General features: G+C 41.4%; 3 protein-coding genes across 3 annotated transcripts; 2 read left to right on the top strand and 1 right to left on the bottom strand.

Moving 5' to 3' along the window:
• The first annotated feature begins 49 nt into the window (after positions 1-49).
• LOC132455224 (E3 ubiquitin-protein ligase TRIM39-like) lies at positions 50-3347 on the top strand. Its single transcript, XM_060049052.1, has 2 exons — positions 50-192; positions 301-3347. Exon 2 carries the CDS (start codon positions 302-304, stop codon positions 1925-1927), a length of 1626 nt encoding a protein of 541 aa, XP_059905035.1. The 5' UTR covers positions 50-192; position 301; the 3' UTR covers positions 1928-3347.
• A 2494-nt stretch (positions 3348-5841) lies between these two features.
• LOC132455235 (tripartite motif-containing protein 16-like) lies at positions 5842-11287 on the top strand. The gene is made up of 3 exons (XM_060049062.1): positions 5842-6138; positions 6247-7302; positions 8198-11287. The coding sequence occupies exons 2-3, from the start codon at positions 6249-6251 to the stop codon at positions 8755-8757; spliced, it is 1614 nt and encodes a 537-aa protein (XP_059905045.1). The 5' UTR covers positions 5842-6138; positions 6247-6248; the 3' UTR covers positions 8758-11287.
• A 9404-nt stretch (positions 11288-20691) lies between these two features.
• LOC132455264 (uncharacterized) lies at positions 20692-23328 on the bottom strand. Its single transcript, XM_060049097.1, has 9 exons — positions 23034-23328; positions 22689-22823; positions 22460-22594; positions 22288-22356; positions 22091-22185; positions 21834-21960; positions 21574-21694; positions 21361-21440; positions 20692-21276 (listed from the first exon to the last, which is right to left on the bottom strand). The coding sequence occupies exons 1-9, from the start codon at positions 23280-23282 to the stop codon at positions 21169-21171; spliced, it is 1119 nt and encodes a 372-aa protein (XP_059905080.1). The 5' UTR covers positions 23283-23328; the 3' UTR covers positions 20692-21168.
• Positions 23329-25507: the final 2179 nt, after the last annotated feature.

Here is a 25507-nt window from a genome sequence, read left to right as displayed (position 1 = left end):
CGTGGGGGCGGAGCCAGGGGTTAGGGGCGTAGTCAGGTGTTAGGGGAGGAGAGGAGAGGACGTCATGTTGAGGAAACGAAACCTAAGCTTTATAGAAACCAAAGCCATCCGACGTGGAAGCAGTTCTCTCTTTCAGGAGAGAAATAAATGCATTTTGGAGCAAATACTCTGACAGACAGAAACCACAACAAGGTGAGTAAAACAGCACAACTTTGAGAGAAGTTATAATCTCTTGTCCCGTTATGGAATTATAAAAATAATGGTATTGCTCGTTACATAAACCATGTTGTCTGTGTCTAGGATGGCCTCTGCTAAGACTTCTTGGTCTGAAGATAACTTTTCATGTTCCATCTGTCTGGATGTGTTCAGCAACCCAGTCACCACACCATGTGGACACAACTTCTGCAGAACCTGTATTACTAAGTTCTGGGATGAACAGGTCCAGTACAAATGCCCCGTTTGCAACAAGATTTTCGACATAAGACCTGACCTACAGGTCAATACCCTCTTATCAGAGCTGGCTACTCCGTTTAGAAAGTCCTTACAAGCAAATGAGCAGCCTTGTGTTGAACCAGCAGAAGTTCCCTGTGACGTCTGTATTGGGACCCAGCTGAAGGCTGTAAAGTCCTGCCTAGTGTGTTTCACCTCATACTGCCAAACCCACCTGGAGCCACATCAGAGAGTAGCAGGCCTGAAGAAACATCGGCTGGTCGAGCCTATGGACCGTCTGGAAGACAGGATGTGTAAGAAACACGACCGACTTCTGGAGCTCTTCTGCCAGACTGAACAGGTGTTTGTGTGTCAGTTCTGCACAGAGGGTGACCACAGGTCCCATCCTGTTGTACCTCTAAAGGAGGAATATGAAGTGAAGATGGCCCAGCTGGGGAAGATAGAGGCTGAAGTTCAGCAGATGATCCAGGAGAGAAAACTAAAGATTAAGGAGATTAAAGCAACAGTAGAACGCAGCAAATCAGATGCAGACAGAGAGATAGCCGATGGTGGGCAGATCATCAATGCTCTGATATGCTGCGTTGAAAAGTGCCGGGATGATTTCAACCAAACAGTTAACGAGAAACTGAAATCCACAGGGAAACAAGCTGTAGATCTCATCAAAGAACTGGAGCAGGAAATAGAAGATCTGACCAATAGAAGCTCAGAGGTGAAGCAGCTCTCACACACTATAGACCACCTCCACTTCCTCCAGGACTTCAGTTCCCTGAAGGATCCTCCACCCACCAGGGACTGGACGACGGTGGAAGTCCGTCCTCCGTCATACGTAGGGACCTTGAGGAGATCCCTGGATCAGCTGGAGGAGACTCTGAACATGGAGATGAAGAAGCTGAGTGATGATGAACTGAAAAGGGTCCAGCAGTATGAAGTAGATGTGACTCTGGATCCTGATACAGCTCAAACCACGCTCATCCTGTCTGAGGATGGGAAACAAGTACATCATGGATTTGTAGGGAAGAAACTCCCAGACAACCCTAAGAGATTTAAATTCCATATATTTGTTCTCACAAAGCAGAGCTTCTCCTCAGGGAGTTTTTACTTTGAGGTCCAGGTTAAGGAACATACTGCATGGCGTTTAGGAGTGGCCAAAGAGTCCATCAACAGAAAAGGTCGGATAATAGTGACCCCTGAGATGGGCTACTGGACTCTTTACTTCAACAAGGATGGGTTGGTATTTCAGGATAACCCTGCTGTCCATGTCCCTTTGAGAGCTGAGCTCCAGAAGGTGGGGGTGTTTGTTGATTATGATGAGGGACTGGTCTCCTTCTATGATGTGGAAGCCAGGGTTCATCTCTACTCTGCTACTGGCTGCACCTTTACTGAGCCTCTCCATCCATTCTTCGCTCCATGTTTATATGGTGATCAAGGTATAAACTCTCCCCCCATGATCATCTCACCTGTCAATCAAAAAGACTAAGGCCTTTGTTTGATAATGAAATAATCAAACAACCAAACCTAAGGTTGTTTCCTGAATGAGAATCTCTACTATGTGAGATCTGAGATAACTGCATTAATGTTGTACTGCTGGAGAAATCCATTAGGAAAATAACCCTTACTATTATAAAATATAACCCATTGTAAATTATTAGATTCCACTATGTTCTTCAACGTGCGATTTCTCAGTTTTTCTTTTCTTTTGGTTTAGTAAATGGTTTTAGTTATTCAAAGTTTTGAGGATACGGTTGTTTATCATAATCTTTACATTAGTCATGAATGACAACCGATTTATATTTGTAAGTTTTTCTGATTCACAAAAAAATTGAATCTTTCCTTTCTTAGTGGAATAGATGTTTTCAGGGGAAATTGTACATTACATTTTTTCACATTAAACAGGTACTATTTTCATTTGTTTTGTCAAATATTTTTCTTCTTTGAAAAGAGAGTTCTCTGAAACATAATAAAATAAATCCTATTCTCTCCGAGGGCTTTGTGTGAAGAGCCGCTGTACTCCAACGTCTGGCCCAATGTAGGACTAGTAGATAGAGAGTAGTAGAGAGTGTGAAGTGAACCCTGACCATTATAGATGTTCTAAATTATTAGATAACGTTATATTCATCACTGACTTTTTTTTTCTCAAATTATTTAAAGGTTTACTGCTACACAATGGTTAATGGTTGCAGTTACGTGCAGCATGTTTTGAGGATTAATGTGTATAATCATCTAAACATAACTATATCGGAATTAAGAATGATTATCATGGAAACACATTTTTGATTTAAATAAAAATGGGGAAAAGGTGATTAGTCAATGACTTTTAATCTCCACCATACAGCAACCTAACACATTTTCCACACTAACCAAAAGGTCAGAGTGACTACATGTGACGGCTCTCCCCATCTTTGTGAGTACGGTGACTTTGTCTTGTCAGCTCTTCTCTCCTCTCCATAGTTTCTCCTCTCTCCTTCTTCTCTCTCCTCTTCCTCCTCTCCTATCCCTGCACTCCTTTCTAGCTCATCCAGGATTGTCTTAAGTATTGTCTTGCATATACATTACATGTGTGTAAATAATACCCGTTTGCCATTTCTGTGCTATAGTATACTACCTGTACCCTGGCACATACAAGCAGCAGTCCCATAATCAGTGTTATGAGCGACACCCAGTGGCGGGAGCGGGTATCACCACAGAGGGGCGGGACGTTCTTAGTGTCCCCTAATGCCTAATCCTACTATTTTGTAGTACATCAAATTTGACTATTCAATAGTGTGAGTAATATTGTTTTTCTTTTGTATTTTATTGCATGATTAAGGAAAAACTACAGCCACCTGCCACTAATTAATGAATGGCCTTCTTTATTACCTCACATGGGCTCAGGGCCGACGGACTGGAGGGCAGGCTTGGGAAATTTCAATTTTTTGAAATTTCAATTTTTTTGGATTGTTGTTCAAGTAGTTTAATAACATAAGTAAATGTCATGATATCGATCTAAATGCAAGCTTAGAAAAAAATATATTTTCTTGTTTATTGCTATAATATTGTAAATGGTTGCATTCATGATGTTTGGAGGATAATGCTTTTTATCATATCATTCAATAAATACGCAATTAAATCATTTTTTTCAGATTTCCAAAAAAAAATTTGAGTCAAATATTTTAAGAACTTGAACTTGATTAGCTCAGATTTTCAACACACACAAACAAACACACTGGCTAATCTTATCTTCAACATTTCTGTCAGGCATTGTCCTGTCTTTAGTATTCTATTAAATTGAATCAAGAAAATAAAACGTGTCAAACATGAAGGATTGTTAGATCCTGTATGAGTCCCAACGAATTGCCCCTCATACTCATATAAAGTTTATTGTGCTACTTGTGTTTTTAGTAACAGGACCGAGCTGATGTGTAATGCCTACTTTTACCGTCAGGTTGGGGAAGCTGTTCCACCATCGAAGCTTCAATAAAAACACAAACCAAGAAAGAACGAATTGGAAACCCAATAAAAACAAACCTGTTGGACCCGAATGAAATATTACACACAGGTAGTGTGTTTGAATGGTCGTGTGTGCGTGTGTGTGTGCGCGCATGCGTGCGTGCGGACAGAAATGGAGAGACACAGAAAACATAACCAGTCCCACTTGAGATGTGTTTCAAAACAACAGCAACGTTACGTGCACGATGCCAGTTAGTCAGCATCAAAGACAGTGGAGTGAGTGTGGACTTCACAGACAGAGGTGTGAAGGCCGTTAGAACTTATAAATGTGAAATGACTTAATAAAAATCCAAATGATAAAAGTAAAAAAAGTTAATAAATAAAATATTCCATGTTCTTTCTTTCCGTCTTTTATGCTTTCATTCCATGCAGATCTGTTTGACTAACCCCAGTGGTGAGCTGTACGGCGTCCACGTCTGTCCGTTGACTTTGTGATGGTGTGGAGACATCGTGGTCGAATACACTCTCTCTAGTGCAGGGCGAGCAGCACACTGCGTCCGTCTGTCCTCTGTCTCTAGATTTATGTTCCCCAAAGACTACGGTTGTCATGTGAGTCTGCAGACTGGCAGAGTGATGCACGCCACTGGTTAAATGTGCACTGCTCAATGGTTTAGTCATCGCTTCAGGTTGAAAGCATTGTGTAGCGGGGCCCTAGCTTTAGACGGGGCCCCACACTGAGGTAACTGGACATGAAGAGACAGATTAAAACTCTAAACCCTGTTTTATTCTGTGTTGCTGTTATTCATTTGTTTGTTGTTTGGGCGTCCCCACGGTGATCACCGTGACAACGCTGAGCATCGGCGCCAGGAACTCGCTGCCCAAGGTGGAGTCCGCCGTTGCCATGTGCTGGTTCATCAGCGCGTGCCACGCCGGCCTTCATCTTCTCCGCGCTCATCGAGCTCACCGCCGTCGACCAGCGACCAAGCGGAGCTGGGCCCGGGGCGACAGGGAAGCACCGTAGGCCCAGCACCCGAAGGTGACAATACTTCATCATCCGTCACCATGGAGACCGGCTGTTGAGTCATTAGCAGATGCTATTATCGAAAAATAACTTTATTGATTCAGTTAAAAACAAGAAAATAAGGTTTACACTGACATGTGATTACGTATTCATTTGAGTATCTGTGGATAGCCGTCGTTATTCTAGGGTTTAGGTATTATTTCTTCCTCTCTGGTCTCCTCCTTCCTCCCCCTCCTCCTCCATCCCTCCTCCTCCCTGCCTCAACACCTCCTCCCTCCCCCTACCCATCCTTTTCTCTTCACCCACCTTTTCTCTTCTCCTTCCTCATCCTTCCCCTCCCGTCCCTCAAAACCTCCACTCAAACTCTTCATCCTCTTCTTCGTCTCCACCTCCTCCCCTTTCTTTTCCTCTCACCCACTCTCCTCCTCCTCCTCCTCTACCTCCTCCTCCTCACCCTCCCCCCTCTTCCTCCTCACCCTCCTCTACCTCCTCCTCCTGTGTGTGTGTGGCTGCGTACCTGCCCCTGTGTTTGTGTGTTTGTGTTTGTGCGTGTATGTCTTTTTGTAACAGATATAGAGTAAATGAGTTAGAGAAAATGTGTGTTCCTGAACCAAAGCTAGCTTCCTGAATGAACAGTTTCTTGATAAAGTTTATGTTTTCGTTTTGTTCCTGTATGTTTTGTTTCTATCACGGGGAACAAGGCGCTGAACGGTGGTCCTCGTCCCTTTGTATACATTGATTCTATTGGCTCATCTTATCGTGGACCTTTCTGTTAGGCATTCTCCTGACTTAATCTGTTTAATTAAGTTGAATAAAGGCAAAAACATGTTGTGAATACGTGTCACATTTGTCCTGTGTGTCTGTGTGGGTGTGGGTGTGTGTGATACCCACTTTTACCAGCAGGGGGTGCAGTAGTTCTTCAAACGGGGCAAACTTTAAAAAAGCAAAAGGAAATCTCTCGTTCTGCACCGGCTCACTAAAACTCCCGAAAGAAGAGAACACACATCAACGCATTTGAAGAAGCCACACAGTGCGCATTGAATCAGTGCGCTCATGTGCCGTGGGGGCGGAGCCAGGTGTTAGTGGAGGAGCCAGGCGTTAGGGGAGGAGAGGAGTGGACGTCAGGTTGAGGAAACGAAACCAAAGGTTCATAAACCAAAGCAACCCGACGTGGAACCATTTCTCTATAAGAAGAAAAATAACACGCATTAAATAGTCTGACAGACAGAAAAAACAACAAGGTGAGTAAAGCAGCACGACTTTGAGAGAAGTTAAAAACACTTTTCCGTTATGGAATTAAAAAAAGAATGGAATTATTTCAATACATAAACCTTGTCCTCTGTGTCTAGGAATGGCCTCTGCTAACACTTCCTTGTCTGAGGAGAACTTTTCATGTCCCATCTGTCTGGATGTGTTCAGCAATCCAGTTTCCACACCATGTGGACACAACTTCTGCAGAACCTGTATTAATATGTCCTGGGATGAACAAGTCCAGTGCAAATGTCCTTTTTGCAACGAGCTTTTCAACACAAGACCTCATCTACGTGTCAATATACTCTTATCAGAGCTGACTGCTCAGATTAAAAAGTCTGTACGAGTAAAAGAGCAGCCTTTTGTTGAATCTGCAGAAGTTCCCTGTGACGTCTGTACTGGGACCCAGCTGGCCGTGAAGTTCTGCCTAGTGTGTTTAACCTCTTACTGCCAAACACACCTGGAGCCACATCATAGAGTCACAGGCCTGAAGAAACATCAGCTGGTCGAGCCTATGGATAGAATGTGTAAGAAACACGACCGACCTCTGGGGCTCTTCTGCAAGACTGAACAGGTGTGTGTGTGTCAGTCCTGCACAGAGACAGACCACAAGTTCCATCCTGTTGTACCTCTAAAGGAGGTGTATGAAGTGAAGATGGCCCAGCTGGGGAAAATAGAGGCTGAAGTTCAGCAGATGATCCAGAACAGAATACGAATGATTCAGGGGATTAAAGACACAGTAGAATTTAGCAAAAAAGAGGCAAATAGAGCGAAAGCCGATGGTGTGCAGGTCCTCACCGCTCTGAAGCGGCGCATTGCAAAGTGCCAGGAGGATTTCTATCGAGCAGTTGAAGAGAAACTCAATTCCACAGAGAAACAAGCTGAAGACCTCATCAAAGAGCTGGAGCAGGAAATAAAAGACTTGACAAATAGAAGCTCAGAGGTGAAGCAGCTCTCACACAATAAAGACCACCTCCACTTTCTCCAGGCCTTCAGATCCCTAAAGAATCCTCCATCCAGCAGGGACTGGATGACGGTGGAGGTCCGTCCTCCGTCATACGGAGGGACCTTAAGGAGATCCATGGATCAGCTGGAGGAGACTCTGAACATGGAGATGAAGAAGGTGCCTGACCTGAAACCAGGCATAAAGAAGTGTAAGTGTTTGTTCACTTCATCACAACACACACCAACTATTTAGATGGAAAGTCCATGTACACAGCAGTATGATGTGTGCATGGACGGTTGACTTCAATTATCTTGCGTGTATCAATATTGTTATTGATCACAATCACAATTAATCCTACCTTAATATTTATATTAAACATTAAATTATTTAAATATTTTTTTTTCTTATTATTAGACACAAGCGAACACCAAACATGGTACTAATCATTATTAATAATAGCTGTAATGTGTTCTTTTTAATTTAAAAATCACCCACTTATTTTCAGTGTTATTACTAGGACTATTATAAATGTTGGTAAATAATTCTTAGATTTGTCATTGTTTTAGTTTATAAATGATATAATTATAATTATTCATTACTACCATTATTTTATTAGAAATAACGTAATGTTTCGATTATAGTAATCATGTGTATTTTATACTCAAAACATGACGTAAAATGTATCTGGTTTATTGTCAAGTTTGCAGGAAATACATGATACATGGCCTCGAAACATAAGAACCCTACTGTATTCCCTAGTATTATTTGAGGTCCTACGAAAAACTTAGGAACCCTATTGTATTCGTTAGCATTATTATTTATTTTTCATTCCCGACAAATTCGGCCATATCTCAAAATCGACATGGTCAAAAAAATGTATTGGCAGGTTTGTAGAACTCTTAAAATGAGTTATGGATGCAAGGATGGGCCAGAATTAACTATAAGTGGCACTATAATAAGCCTTTGAAGTGCAGCATACTCAACAGGCTGCTATTTCCACTAGGAAAGTGCAATATGCATGAAACTTTGTATACATGCACCATTCGTCATGCAGGCATTTCTGTGTGGCTCAGCAGCCTAATCATGTCTTTATCTCCCGTCAGATGCTTGTGAACTCACACTGGACCCGAACACAGCCCACAGAAAACTCTCTCTGTCTGAGGACAACAGAGAGGTGACACTGCTTAGATGCAATCAAGGGTATCCTGGTCACCTAGAAAGATTTGACTATTGTAGACAAGTGTTGTGCAGAGAGGGTCTGACTGGCCGCTGTTACTGGGAGGTAGAGTGGGAGGAAAGGGTGGATATAGGAGTGACATACAGAGGAATCACAAGGAGAGGAAGGGGGGATGATAGCATGCTTGGAGAGAACAACATGTCTTGGTGTCTTCATTGCGATGATAATAATGGTGATGATTTTTTCTCTGCCCACTTCAACGGTAGACAAACAGGCATACCTGTCCCCTCTTGCTCTAACACAATAGGAGTGTATCTGGACCAGCCTGCTGGCATTCTGTCCTTCTATGAAGTGTCCCCAGATGTAGGAAGGACCTCAGACACACTGACACACATCCACACCTTCCAGCATACATTCACTCAGGACCTCTACCCTGGGTTTATGTTATATGATTATGGTACCACAGTGACTCTGTGTCGGTTATAGTCTCTTCCCTCCCTTCCTCCCTTGCTGCATGGTGGGATTGTGGTCTCTAGACTGAGTGACTTTCAAACGGTTGTATCCTTTGTGTCTGTATTTTTCCTTGTCAGCGTGTAAATGCAGTGGGTCTAGGGAGGGTTTTGTGATCTCTGCAGCCAGCCAGCTATTGCTGGGCAGCATTTCTGTTTGGACACAATGACAGAGATGACCAAACTCAGAAGTCGTGGGCCATGGTATATGGCGACAGGGCCATGGTATATGGCGACTGACAGAATGTCAGTTGTTTTTGACAGTCTGTCAAAAACATGGAAGAAGTGAAAATCCAAGACTATTTTTTAACACAAACAATTGTTTGTCAAGTCAGTAAAAAGCCTAATACAGGTTAAAGAAAAGGGGTCTTCTCTGACCAAGACATCAACAGGTTGAAGAATATCAGAGAACTGAATGATGATGAAGGTGAAAAGATAATCAGCATTGTAGAGAATATTTATGAACGTAAATAACAAAATAAGAAGCTATCCACAAAAATCCATTGACATACAGTAGCTCTATATTTCTATGTGTGTAGCAATAACTGCAGCATGTTGACTTGAAAGCGAATTTCATGGAGTATGCATGCTGTTTTTCTTGTAAATACATTGTCATTAAAAAAAATATCCCTCCCATAACTTATACACTCATAACTCACACACACTCATAACTCTCTCACACTCATAACTCACTCACTTTTTTACTATTACATGAATGGGTTGGTATTTAATGATAACCCTGTTTCCGTATCCCTCCGAGAGCTGAGCTCCAGAAGGTGGGGGTGTTTGCAGATTATGATTATGTCTTACACGCCTCTACACCCCCACTGGCCTTGCAGTGGCAGTGCAATGGTCTTCGGGTGGTGCACGGGCACAATCAAGTTAATTGTGCACACCTGCAAAGGTGTGCTTAAAAGCCATGCCTTCAGCCTCAGAAGGGGGCTTGCTTTCTCGTGACAACATGTGCTACTGTCAAGACTTTTAACGTACAATTATTTATGAAAGTAAAACACTTTACTGTTGGATTTAAACTCTGTGGTCTGTAGCCATATTTTATTGCAGCTTCCGCGCCAGTCGTAACATGGGGGCTCGTCCGAGACTTCTTGAACCTTTTAGGGAGATGGGTCCAGAGTTTTTTTGTTCGATTATCTTTGTTGTTTATGTGAGTAGGGTTTTTGACCTGTTTTTAGAACTGGCTTTTGCACTCCCTGGAAAGATTAGTGTGTGGAGAGGCTACCCCGTGGAGAAGGCATGCTAGCCTCGAGCCCGGTATGCCTCAGAAGATGGTAAGGTTATTCTAGCTAACTTGAATAGGTCTGTGGATTGCTTTCCTCGTCAACATGTCTACCGATTTTTGACAAACAGCCATACTCACCACTCTTTTGTCTGGAGCAATTTTGAGCCATGTATTTAACCTGTTCATTAAAAATCTGTAGCTTTTGTACGTGAAGCCTTTGGTGAGTTAATTGCTGCTGATTGACTGGTCAGTGTAGGTTCATTAACAGAAAGCATGTGGTGTTAGTGGTGTTATATCTGTGTGGACATGCCCACTTTGTGTGACGATCAGCATTTTTGATGCTTATTAAATGAGTGAGTTGTACGTGGAAATGACCTTTAGTGAGATGGTGGTCCGCCCACTTTTGTAGATCACCTGTGTAGGTTGCTAGCCAGGTGAAGGCAGTAACTTTTATTTGTGTGGTAGTGAGCCACACTAGTGATCAGTGTTGTGGGTGTGAGCCACACTAGTGATCAGTGTTGTGGGTGTGGCTTTCCATTTTGAGTGGTCACAGGTGTGTGCTACACTGAACTTGTTACACCCCCACTGGCCTTAGAGTGCAATGGTCTTTTGGTGGTGCACATACACAATCAAGTTAATTGTGCACACCTGCGAAGGTGTGCTTTAAATCCATGCCTTCAGCCTCAGAAGGGGATTGCTTCCCGTGACAACATGTGCTACTGTCCAGACTTTCAACAATTATTTATGAAAGTAAAACACTTTATTTCGGGAATTAAACTCTGGTCTGTCGCCGTGCTTTGTTGTGGTTTCCGAGCCGTAAACATGGTCGTAACACCATGTTTACATGAGGGAGGTGTAAACTCTGCCCCCTAGATAATATCACCTGTAAATTAAACAGACAAGGACTTTAGTTTAATAATATAATAATCAAGCAACCCAAACGACTAATGCTTCCTGAATTAGAATCTCAACTATGTGAGATCTGTGATAGTTTAATGTTGTACTGCTGTCATTTAGCAAAGAGTTAACAAGAAATCATTAGGAAAATAACCCTTAATTTAAAAAATGTTGGCCATTATACATAATTAGATTCCACTACATTCTTCAAAGTGTGATTTCTGTGTTTCTTTTTGGTTTACTGCTATACAATTGCACATTTATAGCATGTTTCGAGGATACGGTTTATCATACTAATCTTTACATTACTATCGGTTAATATTTCGCAATCATGTACACTTTTCTGAAAGCAATAAAATCAAAGAAAATTGAATCTGTACATGCTTAATGGAAAAATATGTTTTTTTCTATGTTTTGCCTATGCACTGTGTGACAGTTTGTGTGTGTGTGTGTGCCCGCGTACATCTGTGTTTGCGTGTATGTGTTTGTAACAGAGCTCTAAGGGGGAGAAAGGATTACTTGTGTTTAACCAAAGCTAGCTCCCTGAATGTGTAACTGAACAGTTTATTAAGTTCATGTTTTAGTTTTGTTTCTATCCGTTTTGTATCTATCACGGGGAACAAGGCGCTGAACGGTGGTCCTCGTTCCTCTGTGTACAGTGATTATATTATCCTGGATCTTTCTGTTAGGCATTCTCCTGACTTAACCTATTTGATTAAGTTGAATAAAAAAGTTGAGACAAAAACATGAAACAATGAATGTTGAGTGAATGCGTGTCACAACGAATGTCTTCATGTATTTGGATAAAGATGATGGTCATAGTGTTGCCAAATTGTGGTTTGACTCATATTAGGGAAGGTTCAAGGGGGGCTATATTTTTATGATCGATAATACACAATGGTGTGTGTGTGTGTGTGTGTGTGTGTGTGTTGCGCTGCGAATGGAAACCTTCGTTTTAGCAGAAAACACGTGACACGCAATGAGAGACGGCTCTGGGGCTTTCCACCGTCTCTCTCTGAGTCAAACCCGGTTTCCCGAAACCTTCTTAGAGCCTTCATTGCGCTACTTTATTCGTATCCTCTTCTTTAAGTTATACCTTAACTTCTAGCGTGTTTCCCGAAACGTTCATTGCTACGATCTCTTACATACATTGTTCGTTGGTAAGATTAGTCTGAAGCGCTCATAGAACCTTCTTAGCTGATGGTTCTGCTTCTGACGCTAGTCGCCGCCACTGTAACCTTTAGCCATGCGCAATCTCCGTTCCGAATGGAACTGCCACAAGGTGTCTTGCTTCGCCCTGAAGGGGCTTGCTGACCGGCGACGTTCTATACATTATCCCGCTTATTACACGGCTACTTGTCAAAACGAAAAAATAACTTCACATGGTGTGTCTTTTTACAATTTATTATAACTCTCCTCTGCCTTAGAGAGGCGGGCGGCGCGCCCAGCCAGGGCCCTCTGTAGCTGGGCTAAGAGGGGGGGCTGGGCAGGGTGCCCCTCTGGTCGTAGAGAACCAGCACCACCTCTGACCAGGAACAACACATTACCAGCTGGAGGGGGGGGGGTGAGTGAGTGAGTGAGTGAGGGAGTGAGGGAGTGAGGGAGTGAGGGAGTGAGGGAGGGAGTGAGGGAGGGAGGGAGGGAGGGAGGGAGGGAGGGAGGGAGAGATGAAGGGAGAGATTTCTCATGAGACTCAATCGAAGGACGACTGAATGACGGGTGAGGCTGCCGACACCACAGACAGTACCGCTCCCACTTATGACCGGAGACATCACTCCCACCTTCTCCCCCTCTCTCCCTCCCTCTCTGCCTCCCTCTCCCACCCGACCTCCCTCTCTCTCTCACCCTCCCTCCCTCTCTCTCTCTTTCTCTCTCTCTTCCTTCCCCCCTCCTCCTCCCTCCCATATTCTATCCATGCAACTATTTTTTTATTTTCTAATGTGATTATGGTAAGTTGTTTAACCTTTAGATATCCCCACAAAAAGTTGATTACTTACATCCAGACGAACAAAAAGTGTGTTACAAGTTTTTTTAAATAGATTGTTAACATGGGCAAATGGTGCATAATCTAATTACGTATGTGCTAATTTGCATAAATACCACAACAGATCCAAACATTTGGTATAGCCAGGTGAAAATGTCGTCAGCTTTTCTTTGGCTGGACTATTGATGGGCTGGATTGGGTTGGGTTCATCTTGTTACATCCTTTACAGGGCCTCGTTTCCCGATAACGATGGATCTTCGCTCATACGATCATTCTCACGATGGATCTTGCGAACCATCATGAATTTCTTTGGAGGACCGACTTTATCTGATTCCGCATAAGGGTTCATTGATTGGCTCTATAGTCTAGAATATTTCTAGAAATTAAAATGCAACGTTCCATTCATTCATTATCATTCAAATGCAGAGGCTTGGCATCGACACAATTGCTGACCCGATTAGGAGAGCTTGGTCTAGAATCTCGATCCTGCATGAAGTAGCCTATATAGGCAGGGTTTGAATTATGATTCCATCTCTGCGGGGGCCTCTTATAGTTGTTGACGGGGGGGGGGGGGGGGGGGGGAGACCGTACCGGCCTTGCGCCGAGTTGTTGACGGGGGGGTGGGGGGAATAGAGGACGTAAATATGTAAGGGATAATGTATAGAACTCCGGTCATTATCGAGAAAATAAGCCCCGACAGGGCTTCGCCATGAAGGGGCTTATTTTTCGATAATGACCGGCGAAGTTCTATACATTATCCCGCTTATTACACGGCTACTTCCCAAAACTAAACAATTTATTTACAATGTATTTGTTACCAGCATTCATAGTGTTGGTCAGTAGAAAAATAGTCCGCCCAAGACGTTGACGTTGTCGCTTAGCAACCGACAGCGCTTGGGTTGATACATATCCCGCTTATTACATTGATAAGTTACCGGACTACGTGCGGAGTGATACCAAAGGCAAAAAGTCATTTTGTTTACCTTGACAGCGGTCATTATTCATCCGTTGCCAATGAATTATGTAATGTATGTTTGATATGCCCGGCTAGTGGACGGCTTACCTTCCGCGAGCCGGGCATATCAAACTGTTTATTGCCCTGCCTTGAGGTGATTATTCTGTTTATTCTACTTCGCGCCGGCCAACATAATAAAACAATTCAAATACTTTAATAATTAGCCTTTTTCTTATTCGTATTGCATGCTTATTAAATGTATGCTCTGTTTAAGTTCATCTCCCTCGAAAAGTAGTTCCCTTTAGAACTACGGTGAATAACGTTAGCTCAACTGTAGGTAACGCGTTTCTATAGCAACCACACAAGGTTGCAACTGATCTGATCACTAGTTTAACAACGTAGTTGTTGCATTCGTATCAAGTCAGCTTTAATGACGATCGATCAAACATGCACTCCTTGGTTTATTTTTACAACGGACCTCATGTTTGAAATGTATGTGATAGAAAACGATACAAGCGGCATATTGATCTACTGTGCTCAGTCAGCAGCAAGTAGAACCGACAAGTCAGCGGGCAATATGCCGGATCAATGCACCCCTCCCAGCCAATCAGAATCGAGCATTCTTAAATGAAGTAGAATAACCAAAATTAATTGACCGCCGGAAGTAGTGAAGTGCCCATGCAAGTGAACGGAACGTTGAAAAGACCTGTGTAATAAGTAAGGGATAATGTATATAACGCCGGTCATTATCGAGAAAATAAGCCCAGACAGGGCGACCAAGACACCGACGCGCAGCGGAGGTGTCTTGCTTCGCCATGAAGGGGCTTATTTTACGATAATGACCGGCAAAATTCTATACATTATCCCGCTCATTACACGGCTACTTGCCAAAACGAAACAATTTATTTACAATGTATTTGTTACCAGCATTCATAGTGTCGATCAGCAGAGAAATAGTTCGCCCAAGACGTTGACGTCGTCGCTTAGCAACCGACAGCGCTTGGGTTGATACATATCCCGCTTATTACATTGACAAGTTACCGGACTACGTGCAGAGTGTTACCATTGGCAAAAAATCCTTTTGTTTACCTTGACAGCGGTCATTATTCATCCGTTGCCAATGAATTATCCAAAAATAATTGACCGCCGGAAGTTGTGAAGTGCCCATGCAAGTGAACGGAACGTTGAAAGGACCCTTGTAATAATGGCTATTATTCTACTTCATTTAAGAATGCTCGATTCTGATTGGCTGGGAGGGGTGCATTAATCCGGCATATTTCCCGCTGACTTGTCGGTTCTACTTGCTGCTGACAGAGCACAGTAGATCAATATGCCCCTTGTATCACATACATTTCAAACACGAGGTCCATTGTAAATATAATCCTTGTTTAAAAAAGTGTGAGAAAGTGTTTAAAGTTTGATCGATCTAACCCTGACTTGATACGAATGTAGCAACTACATTATTAAAATAGTGATCAGATGCAGCCTTGTGTGGTTGCTATAGAAACGAGTTACCTACTGCTGAGCTAACGTTATTCACCGTAGTTCTAAAGGGAACTACTTTTCGAGGGAGATGAACTTAAACAGAGAATACATTTAATAAGCATGCAATACCAATAAGAAAAAGGCTAATTCTTAAAGTATTGGAATTGTTTCATTTTGTTGGCCTGCGAGAAGTAGAATAAGTAAGGAATAATCACTACGAATGGTAACAAATAAATTCTAAAAAGACACCTCCGTTTCGCGTCGGTGTCCGGTTCGCCCTGTCTGGGCTTATTTGCCGGATAATGACCGGCGTTCTACTATCCCTTACTTAATGTCAATATTACTCTGCATTTGGAAGGGAAAATAGCTTTATTGTAATCACAATATCATGCTGCTGTATTTTCAGAGACCCCCACAGATATTTGAGTTTGCTGCTTTCATGGGAGCCAGACCTCTCGCTATGGGAGCTCAGCTCCCACTGGCTCCCACCTAACTCGAACCCTGGCTATAGGTCTTTATACACTGCGATAGTGTAAAAGTGTAAATGTAATGTGTGTTCAACGTTGATATCTGTTGATATTATATAGGATTTCTGAAAGGAAGTCTATTCTAGAATATTCCTCAAGGTCGGAAGTTGTTAATTGCAATTAGGCCTAGGCCTACTTCATGCATACATATTCTTGTTGTCTTGTTTTTTTTTTTAACGATTTATGATGACTATATGCTCTGTAAGGTGACCTTGGGTGTCTTGAAAGGCGCCTCTAAATTAAATGTATTATTATTATTATTATTATTATATACATATGTACATCCATACACCTATTCATAATATGTAGCCTACTGTTCATTATGTCGAAAATATATATTGGATATATTGAATATATATCGAATATATCCAATATCCTTCACTCTCTCGAAGGCGAGGCTGTGCTCACTGAGTCTGTAGCCTACATAGTAAAGGATTTCCTTCGTTTTGAATCAGTCACAGTGAAAAGTGCTTTCTATCGGAGGCTACCAAGAGGTTGAGTAAATAACATAATGCATAAGTGTATTACTTTTAACTATTACGCATTTAAGTGCTCTCGTAGTTCATTGTCGTGAATGTTGCAGCGTACATGGGTCGTTGGAGGTTCCATTGCGATGTGTTCGTCTTAAAACTTGCAACCTAAAATATGCCATCGCTTTCTGTGATAGTTTAGTTTAGTTTTTATTTGTGCAAATAAACAAGATTAAAAAAAAGGCAAGAAGATTTGCATAGACATACATAGATGCACGGGTGGGATTTCACGTTCTTATCCGGCGATTTCACGTTCTTATCCAAGTTTCCTGTGTAAAACCAAGGGTGTCAAATCCCCGGTTCGTCACGGCGCAGGCGTTCTTGGTTCACTGGGGAAGGCGGGGCTGCGCACGGAATCTCTGACCTCTTTAGAATAAGCGGGTAAAAGTTAGCAGCAGGTTGGATATTCGCCGGATATTCAGTTTTGCAATCGGATTAATCCAGCAATCGGCTTAATCAACACAATTGCACTATATTACGGGTGTAGTATGTTGAGGACAGTATAGGACAGCGTATTGACAAAAAATCACACCGAAATTAGTTGTTGCTATCGATATCTGTGCAAGAACAGCGCTGTAATCTACGGTCCGGCTGCAATCTGTTTTAGGGACCGTCCACAAATTACACCCCAAGGACTGGTGACACAGACGTTACCATGGAATTGTTTCAGGAAAGAAATCACCAATAATCAATAAAAACACATATTCTGATTCTGATTGCTGTAGTACTTGCCAGTGGGAGGCTTTTATTTACTACAGGTCATTATTTGTTGACATTTTGCATTATAGCGAATGAGGATGCAATTAATAGTTTCCAATATTCACCAAAAATCAATAGAAATACATTTTCTCATTCTGATTGCTGTAGTACTTGCCAATGGTGGGCTTTTGCTTACTACGGGTCAGTATTTCCTTGCAGGCTATAGGCCAGAACCGCCATCTTTTCTCCTCCATGACAACAACCAGACGGAGGGGATGCGGCGCAGAGCTCCGGGACCCCGGGCACGGTTCGTGCGTTCACGCCCCCGCTGTCTGATGCCGCTGCTGCTTCTGCAGCCGTGCGGGTCGGTACTCCTTCCTGTACATCTTCTTTCTCTTCTTCTTTTTCTTCATACGACCCTTGGGTTTCCTCGTCCATCAACGCAGAGTGAAAGCAAAGTAGAGAAGACAACAGTTGAATAACATACAACTCGCATGTCAGTAAAGTGCGGGTACGACACTGTCTGACTACGACACTGTCCGACTCCAATACAACTAGTGCGTTCCTTAAGTTAGTATATGAATTGGTCGTTTAGAATTTTTTGTAAGGGCCAAGGAGGAGTTACAACTGACAGTACTGTGAATCCCCGCCCTTATTTCCATTACATTGTTTGTGGCTGAATGATACACCGCCACACAGAGGTATTTAGTTCGACTCACCAAGTTGTACAGATGAGCAAACTGATTACCGGTAGCCTACTTACATTATAACAACAATAATTATTATAATAACTACTTGTAGAGAACCTTTCAAAAGCTGACTACGGATCCATCAATTAAAAATAAATAAATGAAAATAATTGTTTCGATGTAGATATAGCTACCATTATATTAACTAAAATCCATACATTTAATCTGAAACAAACTAGAGATTACACACTGCGATAGAACCACATAAAGTTTTTTTCAAGGAAGGAAATATTTTCCAATCAGGTCATTTGTGGATACTCTCATGTCAAGGAATCCAACTAAGTAGGCCTATTACTGCAATTAATAGATAATTTAAACAAACGGTGTTCAAAATGGTGTAGGTTTGGCTTGAAATATGGTACAGGGACATATGGGTCGGGCTGGAATGTGGTGTGCCCAGGCCCCAGGCCTGCCTTAGGCCCCGTCCACACGAAGCCGAAACGGGCGAAACCGGTTTCGATCTATCCGGTTTCGAAGTATCTCCGTAAAGACGAAGCCAAGCGAAACCGGATAGATCTGTAGAAAACGCTGTAGTAAACATTCCAGGCCCATAAGTAAAATCAAATGGTCCCTTCTGTACAAGAAGTCAGTACAACAGTTAGTATGGTCATATCAGTCAGTGCCTGAACTTATATAGTTTTTTAAATGTGGTCGATAGGGTTTAAATGTGGTCGATAGGGTTTACATGTTTAAATGTGGTCGATAGTGTTATGGTCGATAGGGTTTACATGTGGTCGATAGGGTTTACATGTGGTCCATAGTGTTTAAATGTGGTCCATAGTGTTTAAATGTGGGCGATAGTGTTTAAATGTGGGCGATAGTGTTTAAATGTGGGCGATAGTGTTTAAATGTGGTCGATAGGGTTTACGTGTGGTCCATAGTGTTTAAATGTGGGTGATAGTGTTTAAATGTGGGCGATAGTGTTTACATGTGGTCGATAGGGTTTACATGTGGTCCATAGTGTTTAAATATGGTCGATAGTGTTTACATGTGGTTGATATTGTTTAAATGTGATCGATAGTGTTTAAATATGGTCGATAGTGTTTAAATGTTCTTTTCCCTCACTCTCCACCTCATCCCTAACTCTCCACCTCAAGCTGGTGTGTAGTGAGCGTTCTGGCACCGATTGGCTGCCGTGCATCACCCAAGTGGGTGCTACATATTGGTGGTGGTTAGTGAGGTCCCCCCTTCACTTTAGGCGTCTTTGAGTGTTATTAATTATTATTCTTCTTCATGTTTAACCTCTGTTTTCCTTTTATTCCTAGTCTGTTTTACATAGTTTTGAATGATAACTATATGCTCTGTAAGGTGACCTTGGGTGTCTTGAAAGGCGCCTCTAAATTAAATGTATTATTATTATTATTATTATTTGTTCATATTTTACATAATAGTGAAACAGGATGCAATTAATAGTTTTAAATATTCACCAAAAATCAATAAAACTAAATTTTTTCATTCTGATTGCAGTAGTACTTGCCAATGGTTGGCTTTTACTTACTACGGGTCATTATTTGTTGACATTTTGCATTATAGCGAATGAGGATGCAATTAATAGTTTCAAATATTCACCAAAAATCAATGGAAATACATTTTCGCATTCTGATTGCTGTAGTACTTGCCAATGGTGGGCTTTTACTTACTACGGGTCAGTATTTGTTCATATTTTACATAATAGTGAAACAGGATGCAATTAATAGTTTCAAATATTCACCAAAAATCAATGGAAATACATTTTCGCATTCTGATTGCTGTAGTACTTGCCAATGGTGGGCTTTTACTTACTACGGGTCAGTATTTGTTCATATTTTACATAATAGTGAAACAGGATGCAATTAAAAGTTTCAAATATTCACCAAAATTCAATGGAAATACGTTTTCGCATTCTGATTGCTGTAGTACTTGCCGATGGTTAGCTTTTACTTACTACGGGTCATTATTTGTTGAAATTTTGCATTATAGCGAATGAGGATGCAATTAATAGTTTCAAATATTCACCAAAAATCAATGGAAATACATTTTCGCATTCTGATTGCTGTAGTACTTGCCAATGGTGGGCTTTTACTTACTACGGGTCATTATTTGTTGAAATTTTGCATTATAGCGAATGAGGATGCAATTAATAGTTTCAAATCTTCACCAAAAATCAATGGAAATACGTTTTCGCATTCTGATTGCTGTAGTACTTGCCAATGGTGGGCTTTTACTTACTACGGGTCATTATTTTTTGAAATTTTGCATTATAGCGAATGAGGATGCAGTTAATAGTTTCAAATATTCACCAAAAATCAATGGAAATACATTTTCGCATTCTGATTGCTGTAGTACTTGCCAATTGTGGGCTTTTACTTACTACGGGTCAGTATTTGTTCATATTTTACATAATAGTGAAACAGGATGCAATTAAAAGTTTCAAATAATCACCAAAAATCAATGGAAATACGTTTTCGCATTCTGATTGCTGTAGTACTTGCCAATGGTGGGCTTTTACTTACTACGGGTCAGTATTTGTTCATATTTTACATAATAGTGAAACACGATGCAATTAATAGATTTAAATATTCACCAAAAATCAATAAAACTAAATTTTTTCATTCTGATTGCAGTACTACTTGCCAATGGTTGGCTTTTACTTACTACGGGTCATTATTTGTTGACATTTTGCATTATAGCGAATGAGGATGCAATTAATAGTTTCAAATATTCACCAAAAATCAATGGAAATACATTTTCGCATTCTGATTGCTGTAGTACTTGCCAATGGTGGGCTTTTACTTACTACGGGTCAGTATTTGTTCATATTTTACATAATAGTGAAACAGGATACAATTAAAAGTCTATTAATAATAACACACAAAAGGCATTGTTAACAAGACATTTTTTAATAACAGATTAGTAAATATGGCTGTAGGCTATCTCTTAAACAAAAACAAAGCCCAGTGATGAATAAAAATACATTTTCTTATGCTTTGATGTAGCTGCCAGTGACCGTATTTCTTATAACATTATGGTATAATTTCTCAAAAATTCGTTGTCAAAATAGACATTCCCCTGTTTTGGTAACCCCATGTCCGTGGTTAAATAATGTCCCCTTACTTTGTATTTTTTCCCCTTTAATTTTGTTGAGCTTAATTTTCTTATTCGCTTTCTTTCGTTTTTTCAAACCATAGAGGGTAGTATGGCCCCAAAATGATCCAACTTTGTAGGATAAACATGAACAATATAGAACAAGAACTGTCATGAATAGCATATGACCAATAGACTTAGACATTTTTTGATTGAATCTTCAAACATTCATGACTATTCCAATATGTATACCCCTATTATCTTAGAGGCAAATTTCACAATACCATGCAGTGTCTTTCTCTGGAACACTGGCAGCTGTCATTCCAAGGCAAGATGCATGGAACCATCTGTTGCATTTTCCGCATTCGATCTGTAGAAACCACAAACCCAGTCACATTAACTCCACGGTTTTTTCATGCAATTGATATTTTATCACTGAACTTGTGATACTTACCCAAAGAATGTCTTTTGTTTGGATTTCGAAGGCCGAAGGAACTTTCATTCCGCATTGACAGCAGAAATCCATTTTGGACTCTGACATTTTTTTCACATTATAAAAGAGCAGAAACTAACCTATGTGAACAGATAGCGTGTGTAATTTACACATTGATACATTTTAAATGTATCATCAATTAGACATTGTATAGTAACAACTTCTTTACATTACCTGCGGCAAGAAGCATCTCCTCTGCCATATCTTCTCTTAAACGTGCAATGTTTTTGCATTGAGAATCAATGTTGAGTTCCTCTGGAATTGCTGGAAAGCTATGGATTGTTTGTCTTGCCATCTTAACAGAAAATAACAATATTTGTGAATATATTAACAGCCTTTAAAGACAGTCCATGATTATTGAAATGGAAGAATCTGACACATGAAGGTTCATGGGGATAAAACAAAAGGTGGTGGTTTGAGATGGTTTACTTCACCTCCATGACAAAGACTCCACAGCTAGTTCCATCTCTCTGTGTTGTGTGGGAAATGGTGGCAGGTTTCCATGCCAAGGTCAACCAATCCTTTTGTCCGTTTAGATTAAACCTTGTCCTAAAGTATTTGCTGTTAAAAAACAGAAGTGTGACCATTGTGTGGGCCATAGTGACTGATAAAATGGGTGCCGTAGTTATCTGAAAATAATACTATGGGTACTGTCAACGGAGAGAGGAAGATGCAAATACTAATATTTTACCGGAAGCGTTTTGCTGCTTTCCTGGTCTCTTCCAGATCAATCCCAGGGTCAGCAGGATCAATGATGAATATTTGGCTTGTTGGAGCATGAAGGTACTGCCAAGGGATACACATAAAAAATCATTCACAATACATACATGATGAAAGAAAGACCCGCCTATTACATTTAACTTTGGTTTGTCAACTTATTTTACTCACCACAAACTTCCAGTGGTTGTTGTTTACATTAACAAATCCAATCACACCATCGTACTGATCAAAGTCCACCTATGACATTATTTGATAACAAATTAGTTTCAAATTTTAAAATTCTTCAGAACAATGTTATCATTGTTCTGAGTTCACATATTCATAGTCATTCTGTACTTACGGTCTTTAAACTTTGCCTTGAGATTTGTGAGGTTTCTCCGAACAAAATTACACCAATGACGAAGTGATGTAACACATACAGTCGGCGCACACCCCCCATCCTTGAAAGAGTGGCTTGAATGAAAAACTCCATTGCCTAGAAATGCATTTGAGAAATAAATTCCCTTTTATGGACAGTAGGAATATTTTTTTTGCATATTAATGTGTGTGAAAAAAGCATGTTCACCTACCTCACCATTAAGCAGATTGTGTGGCCTTAGTGAGATGAGGTCATTATGCCTCAGGCAAATTATTGAGTTACCATTGTTTGTCCTAACAGTTGCAATGACAACCTCAGTCCCCTTCCTTTTCCAAAGAGTCTGTGTCTAGGTCAGGTAATAGGACAATGTCAACAAACCACTTATTCATTAAATACAATCAAACTATTTTGCAAGCACTAATCACAAATTACTCCCATAAAATCAACGAAGCAAATTACTTCATGAGTGGAAATTACACACACAGTGTGGAGAAATACATCAAAATAAATATAAATTAAGATGATTTAAAAAGATACATATATTTTAAAAACATACCCCTGACTCTTGTGCTTTTGTGCTTGATGTGGCTTCATGACTGCCATCACCATCTTCACTGGCCTCTTCTGATGGCTCCTCAGCATTGCCAGAGAGTTCCTTGTCCGAGTTTTCACCAGGTCCTGGAACTGGACCTCCTGGAACTGGACCTATTCTGCAACCTCTTTTTTTTGTTTTTCTTGGTGTAGGCATTGAGGTAGGGGCAGCATAATATTTTGACCTGGATTTAGAGCTGGTACTTGCTTCCATGTGATTTTTTTTGGCCCATGCCTCTTCTGAAAGGCTGATGTCGTTTATTTTGCCCTTCATGGAAATCAGCTGATCTGGCAGTTCATTTCCTTGCCTGTGCTCCACATACCTGCCATGAAGGGATGTGTGCATTTTTCTAAGGAACGCTCCAGGACGCATTCGTTTCTTTTTTAAGAGGATGTGGTTCTTCACAATCCCGAACCATGCCTCCACGTGGCAATTTGTGTCCCTCGTCTCCTTCTCCTTTGTCCCGTCAACGTTTGACGCCTGTCTTTTCCTGGTGTGTTGTTTCAGGTGACACACATTTCCATGGCGGCACACTGTCAAAAACACTTTATTTTCTTTTATTGAGGGTTTTTTAGCCATTGTGAAAGTATAAACTGCTTTGCAGGAAGGAAATGTGCACACCGCTTTTGCATGAAAGTATGGACAATTTCTTTTTCTGCTATTTGCCGGTCTAATGTGTTGGTATTTGAAAGCAGGTACACAGCAATGATTTTGTTTGTGGAATTTATCATACAAGACATGTGTCCAAGACTGTTTCAATCTGTGATACCCTTTCTGTGGTCTAATTTTTTTCCAGGATTTGTTATCCAAACAGATTCGAAATCTTCTCGGGACAGTGCCGACCCTTCGGATTTTCCTCTGTCTTTCAGAAGACGATGGAGAGGCAGCATTGCATTTGGGCTCCTCTTCCAGATTGCTGAAGTCAGTCATTGCCTTTGATGTTTTAACCACAGACTCAGAAGAATCTTCTGAACTATGATTACTGCCTTCAATCCTGTCTTCTAGGTGTCCGTGCATTTCTGTATCTGTATCTCTCCCAGGATGGTCAAATCGGGACGTTGGATTGGAGGATGGGGAGGCAGACGGAGAGGAAATATTGTGGTTGGGCTCAGGCAGATCTATTGCCTCATCCAGATTGTCCATTTCCGATATTGCCCTGGATGTTTGAATCACTGCCTCAAACCCATGCGACCCATGTGATGCTACCTCTTTGTTTTCCGTCTTTGGATCTTTGGCAGTTGAATCTAGGCCTTTCATATTGGTATGATCACGGACTCTATCTCTGAGTCCCCTTCTATTGTTGTTCCATATCACCCACAACCAGTGTTTTGGGGATTTATCTTCATTTCCAAAGAGTGTTAGGCATAACTCTGACCAAACATCTGAACTGTAGGTGGCCCCGTGCAGGGAAAATTCACTCACCACGGCCTCCAAGCCGCCTGCTACCTCCCATAAGTCTCTTTGGGATGCTATCTTTCTCTTTTTTTGTTTCGTCATTTTCTAAATTCAAAGAATACTGCATTATTAAAGATTATTCATTTGCATGACGCCTTTACCTAAAGCAAATCAATGATCAATTATTTCAAATTTCCTAAGAACACTCATTTGACACCAGTGACGGACTGGACGGTCTGGCATTCGGGCAGATGCCAGAGGGGCCGCGGCCTCTCGTTGGCCGTTTGGGCCGGGCCGGCCAATCACGGGGCGGCATGCTTGTCGTGTTCGCGCGTCCGCTTCGTCGCAACACGGCCCCACATTATCTTGGCCCACTATCAAAGCTTCAAATTAGCCCTTTGTCACTAAATCCCTATCCATGCTATATAATAGGAAACAAATCAGTATTTATACCAGATATGAGTGTCTATATACTAGAGTCATGGTTGCCCTTAATATTTACATCGGTCTACATTATTTTGTAGCCTTATTCAATCAGATGTTTAAAAAGTGCATGGTTTGAAATTGAAATACAACAAATCTGCCTGTATTTTTAAATGTACCGTATTTTCCGGACTATAAGTCGCGGTTTTTTTGTAGTTTGGCTTGCCCTGCGACTTATATTTTGAAGCGACTTACATGCCAAAATTGTGCGTACATAATCCTCGGCCGCAAGAGGGCACCGTCATTCATTAGGCCTACAACTGAACGCTGCAAGCCTACTGCACCACCGAATAAATTATATTCTCGTCCTCAATGTCCTCCGGTTCAACCAAAGCTACCCCAGCCTTAGCTGCAATTTTGTGCAACATAGCTGTCACACATATCACAGCGCATGACTTGGCCGGCGAAAACTTGAGCCCTCCGCTGGACTTGTGAAGGCATCTGACCGCGGCGCATACGCGTACGGTGGAATCCCGGTGTCACTGAATTCGGTATACTCTCAGAACTACGAGGGACCGACACACCTATATTGCTATTGCAATTTCATTCAGTCTCTCCAG

This window comes from Gadus macrocephalus, chromosome 4 (assembly GCF_031168955.1).
Source record: "Gadus macrocephalus chromosome 4, ASM3116895v1".
NCBI lineage: Eukaryota > Metazoa > Chordata > Actinopteri > Gadiformes > Gadidae > Gadus > Gadus macrocephalus.
Note: the sequence above shows the minus strand (reverse complement) of the source record. Positions and strands in the feature narration are given on the sequence as shown.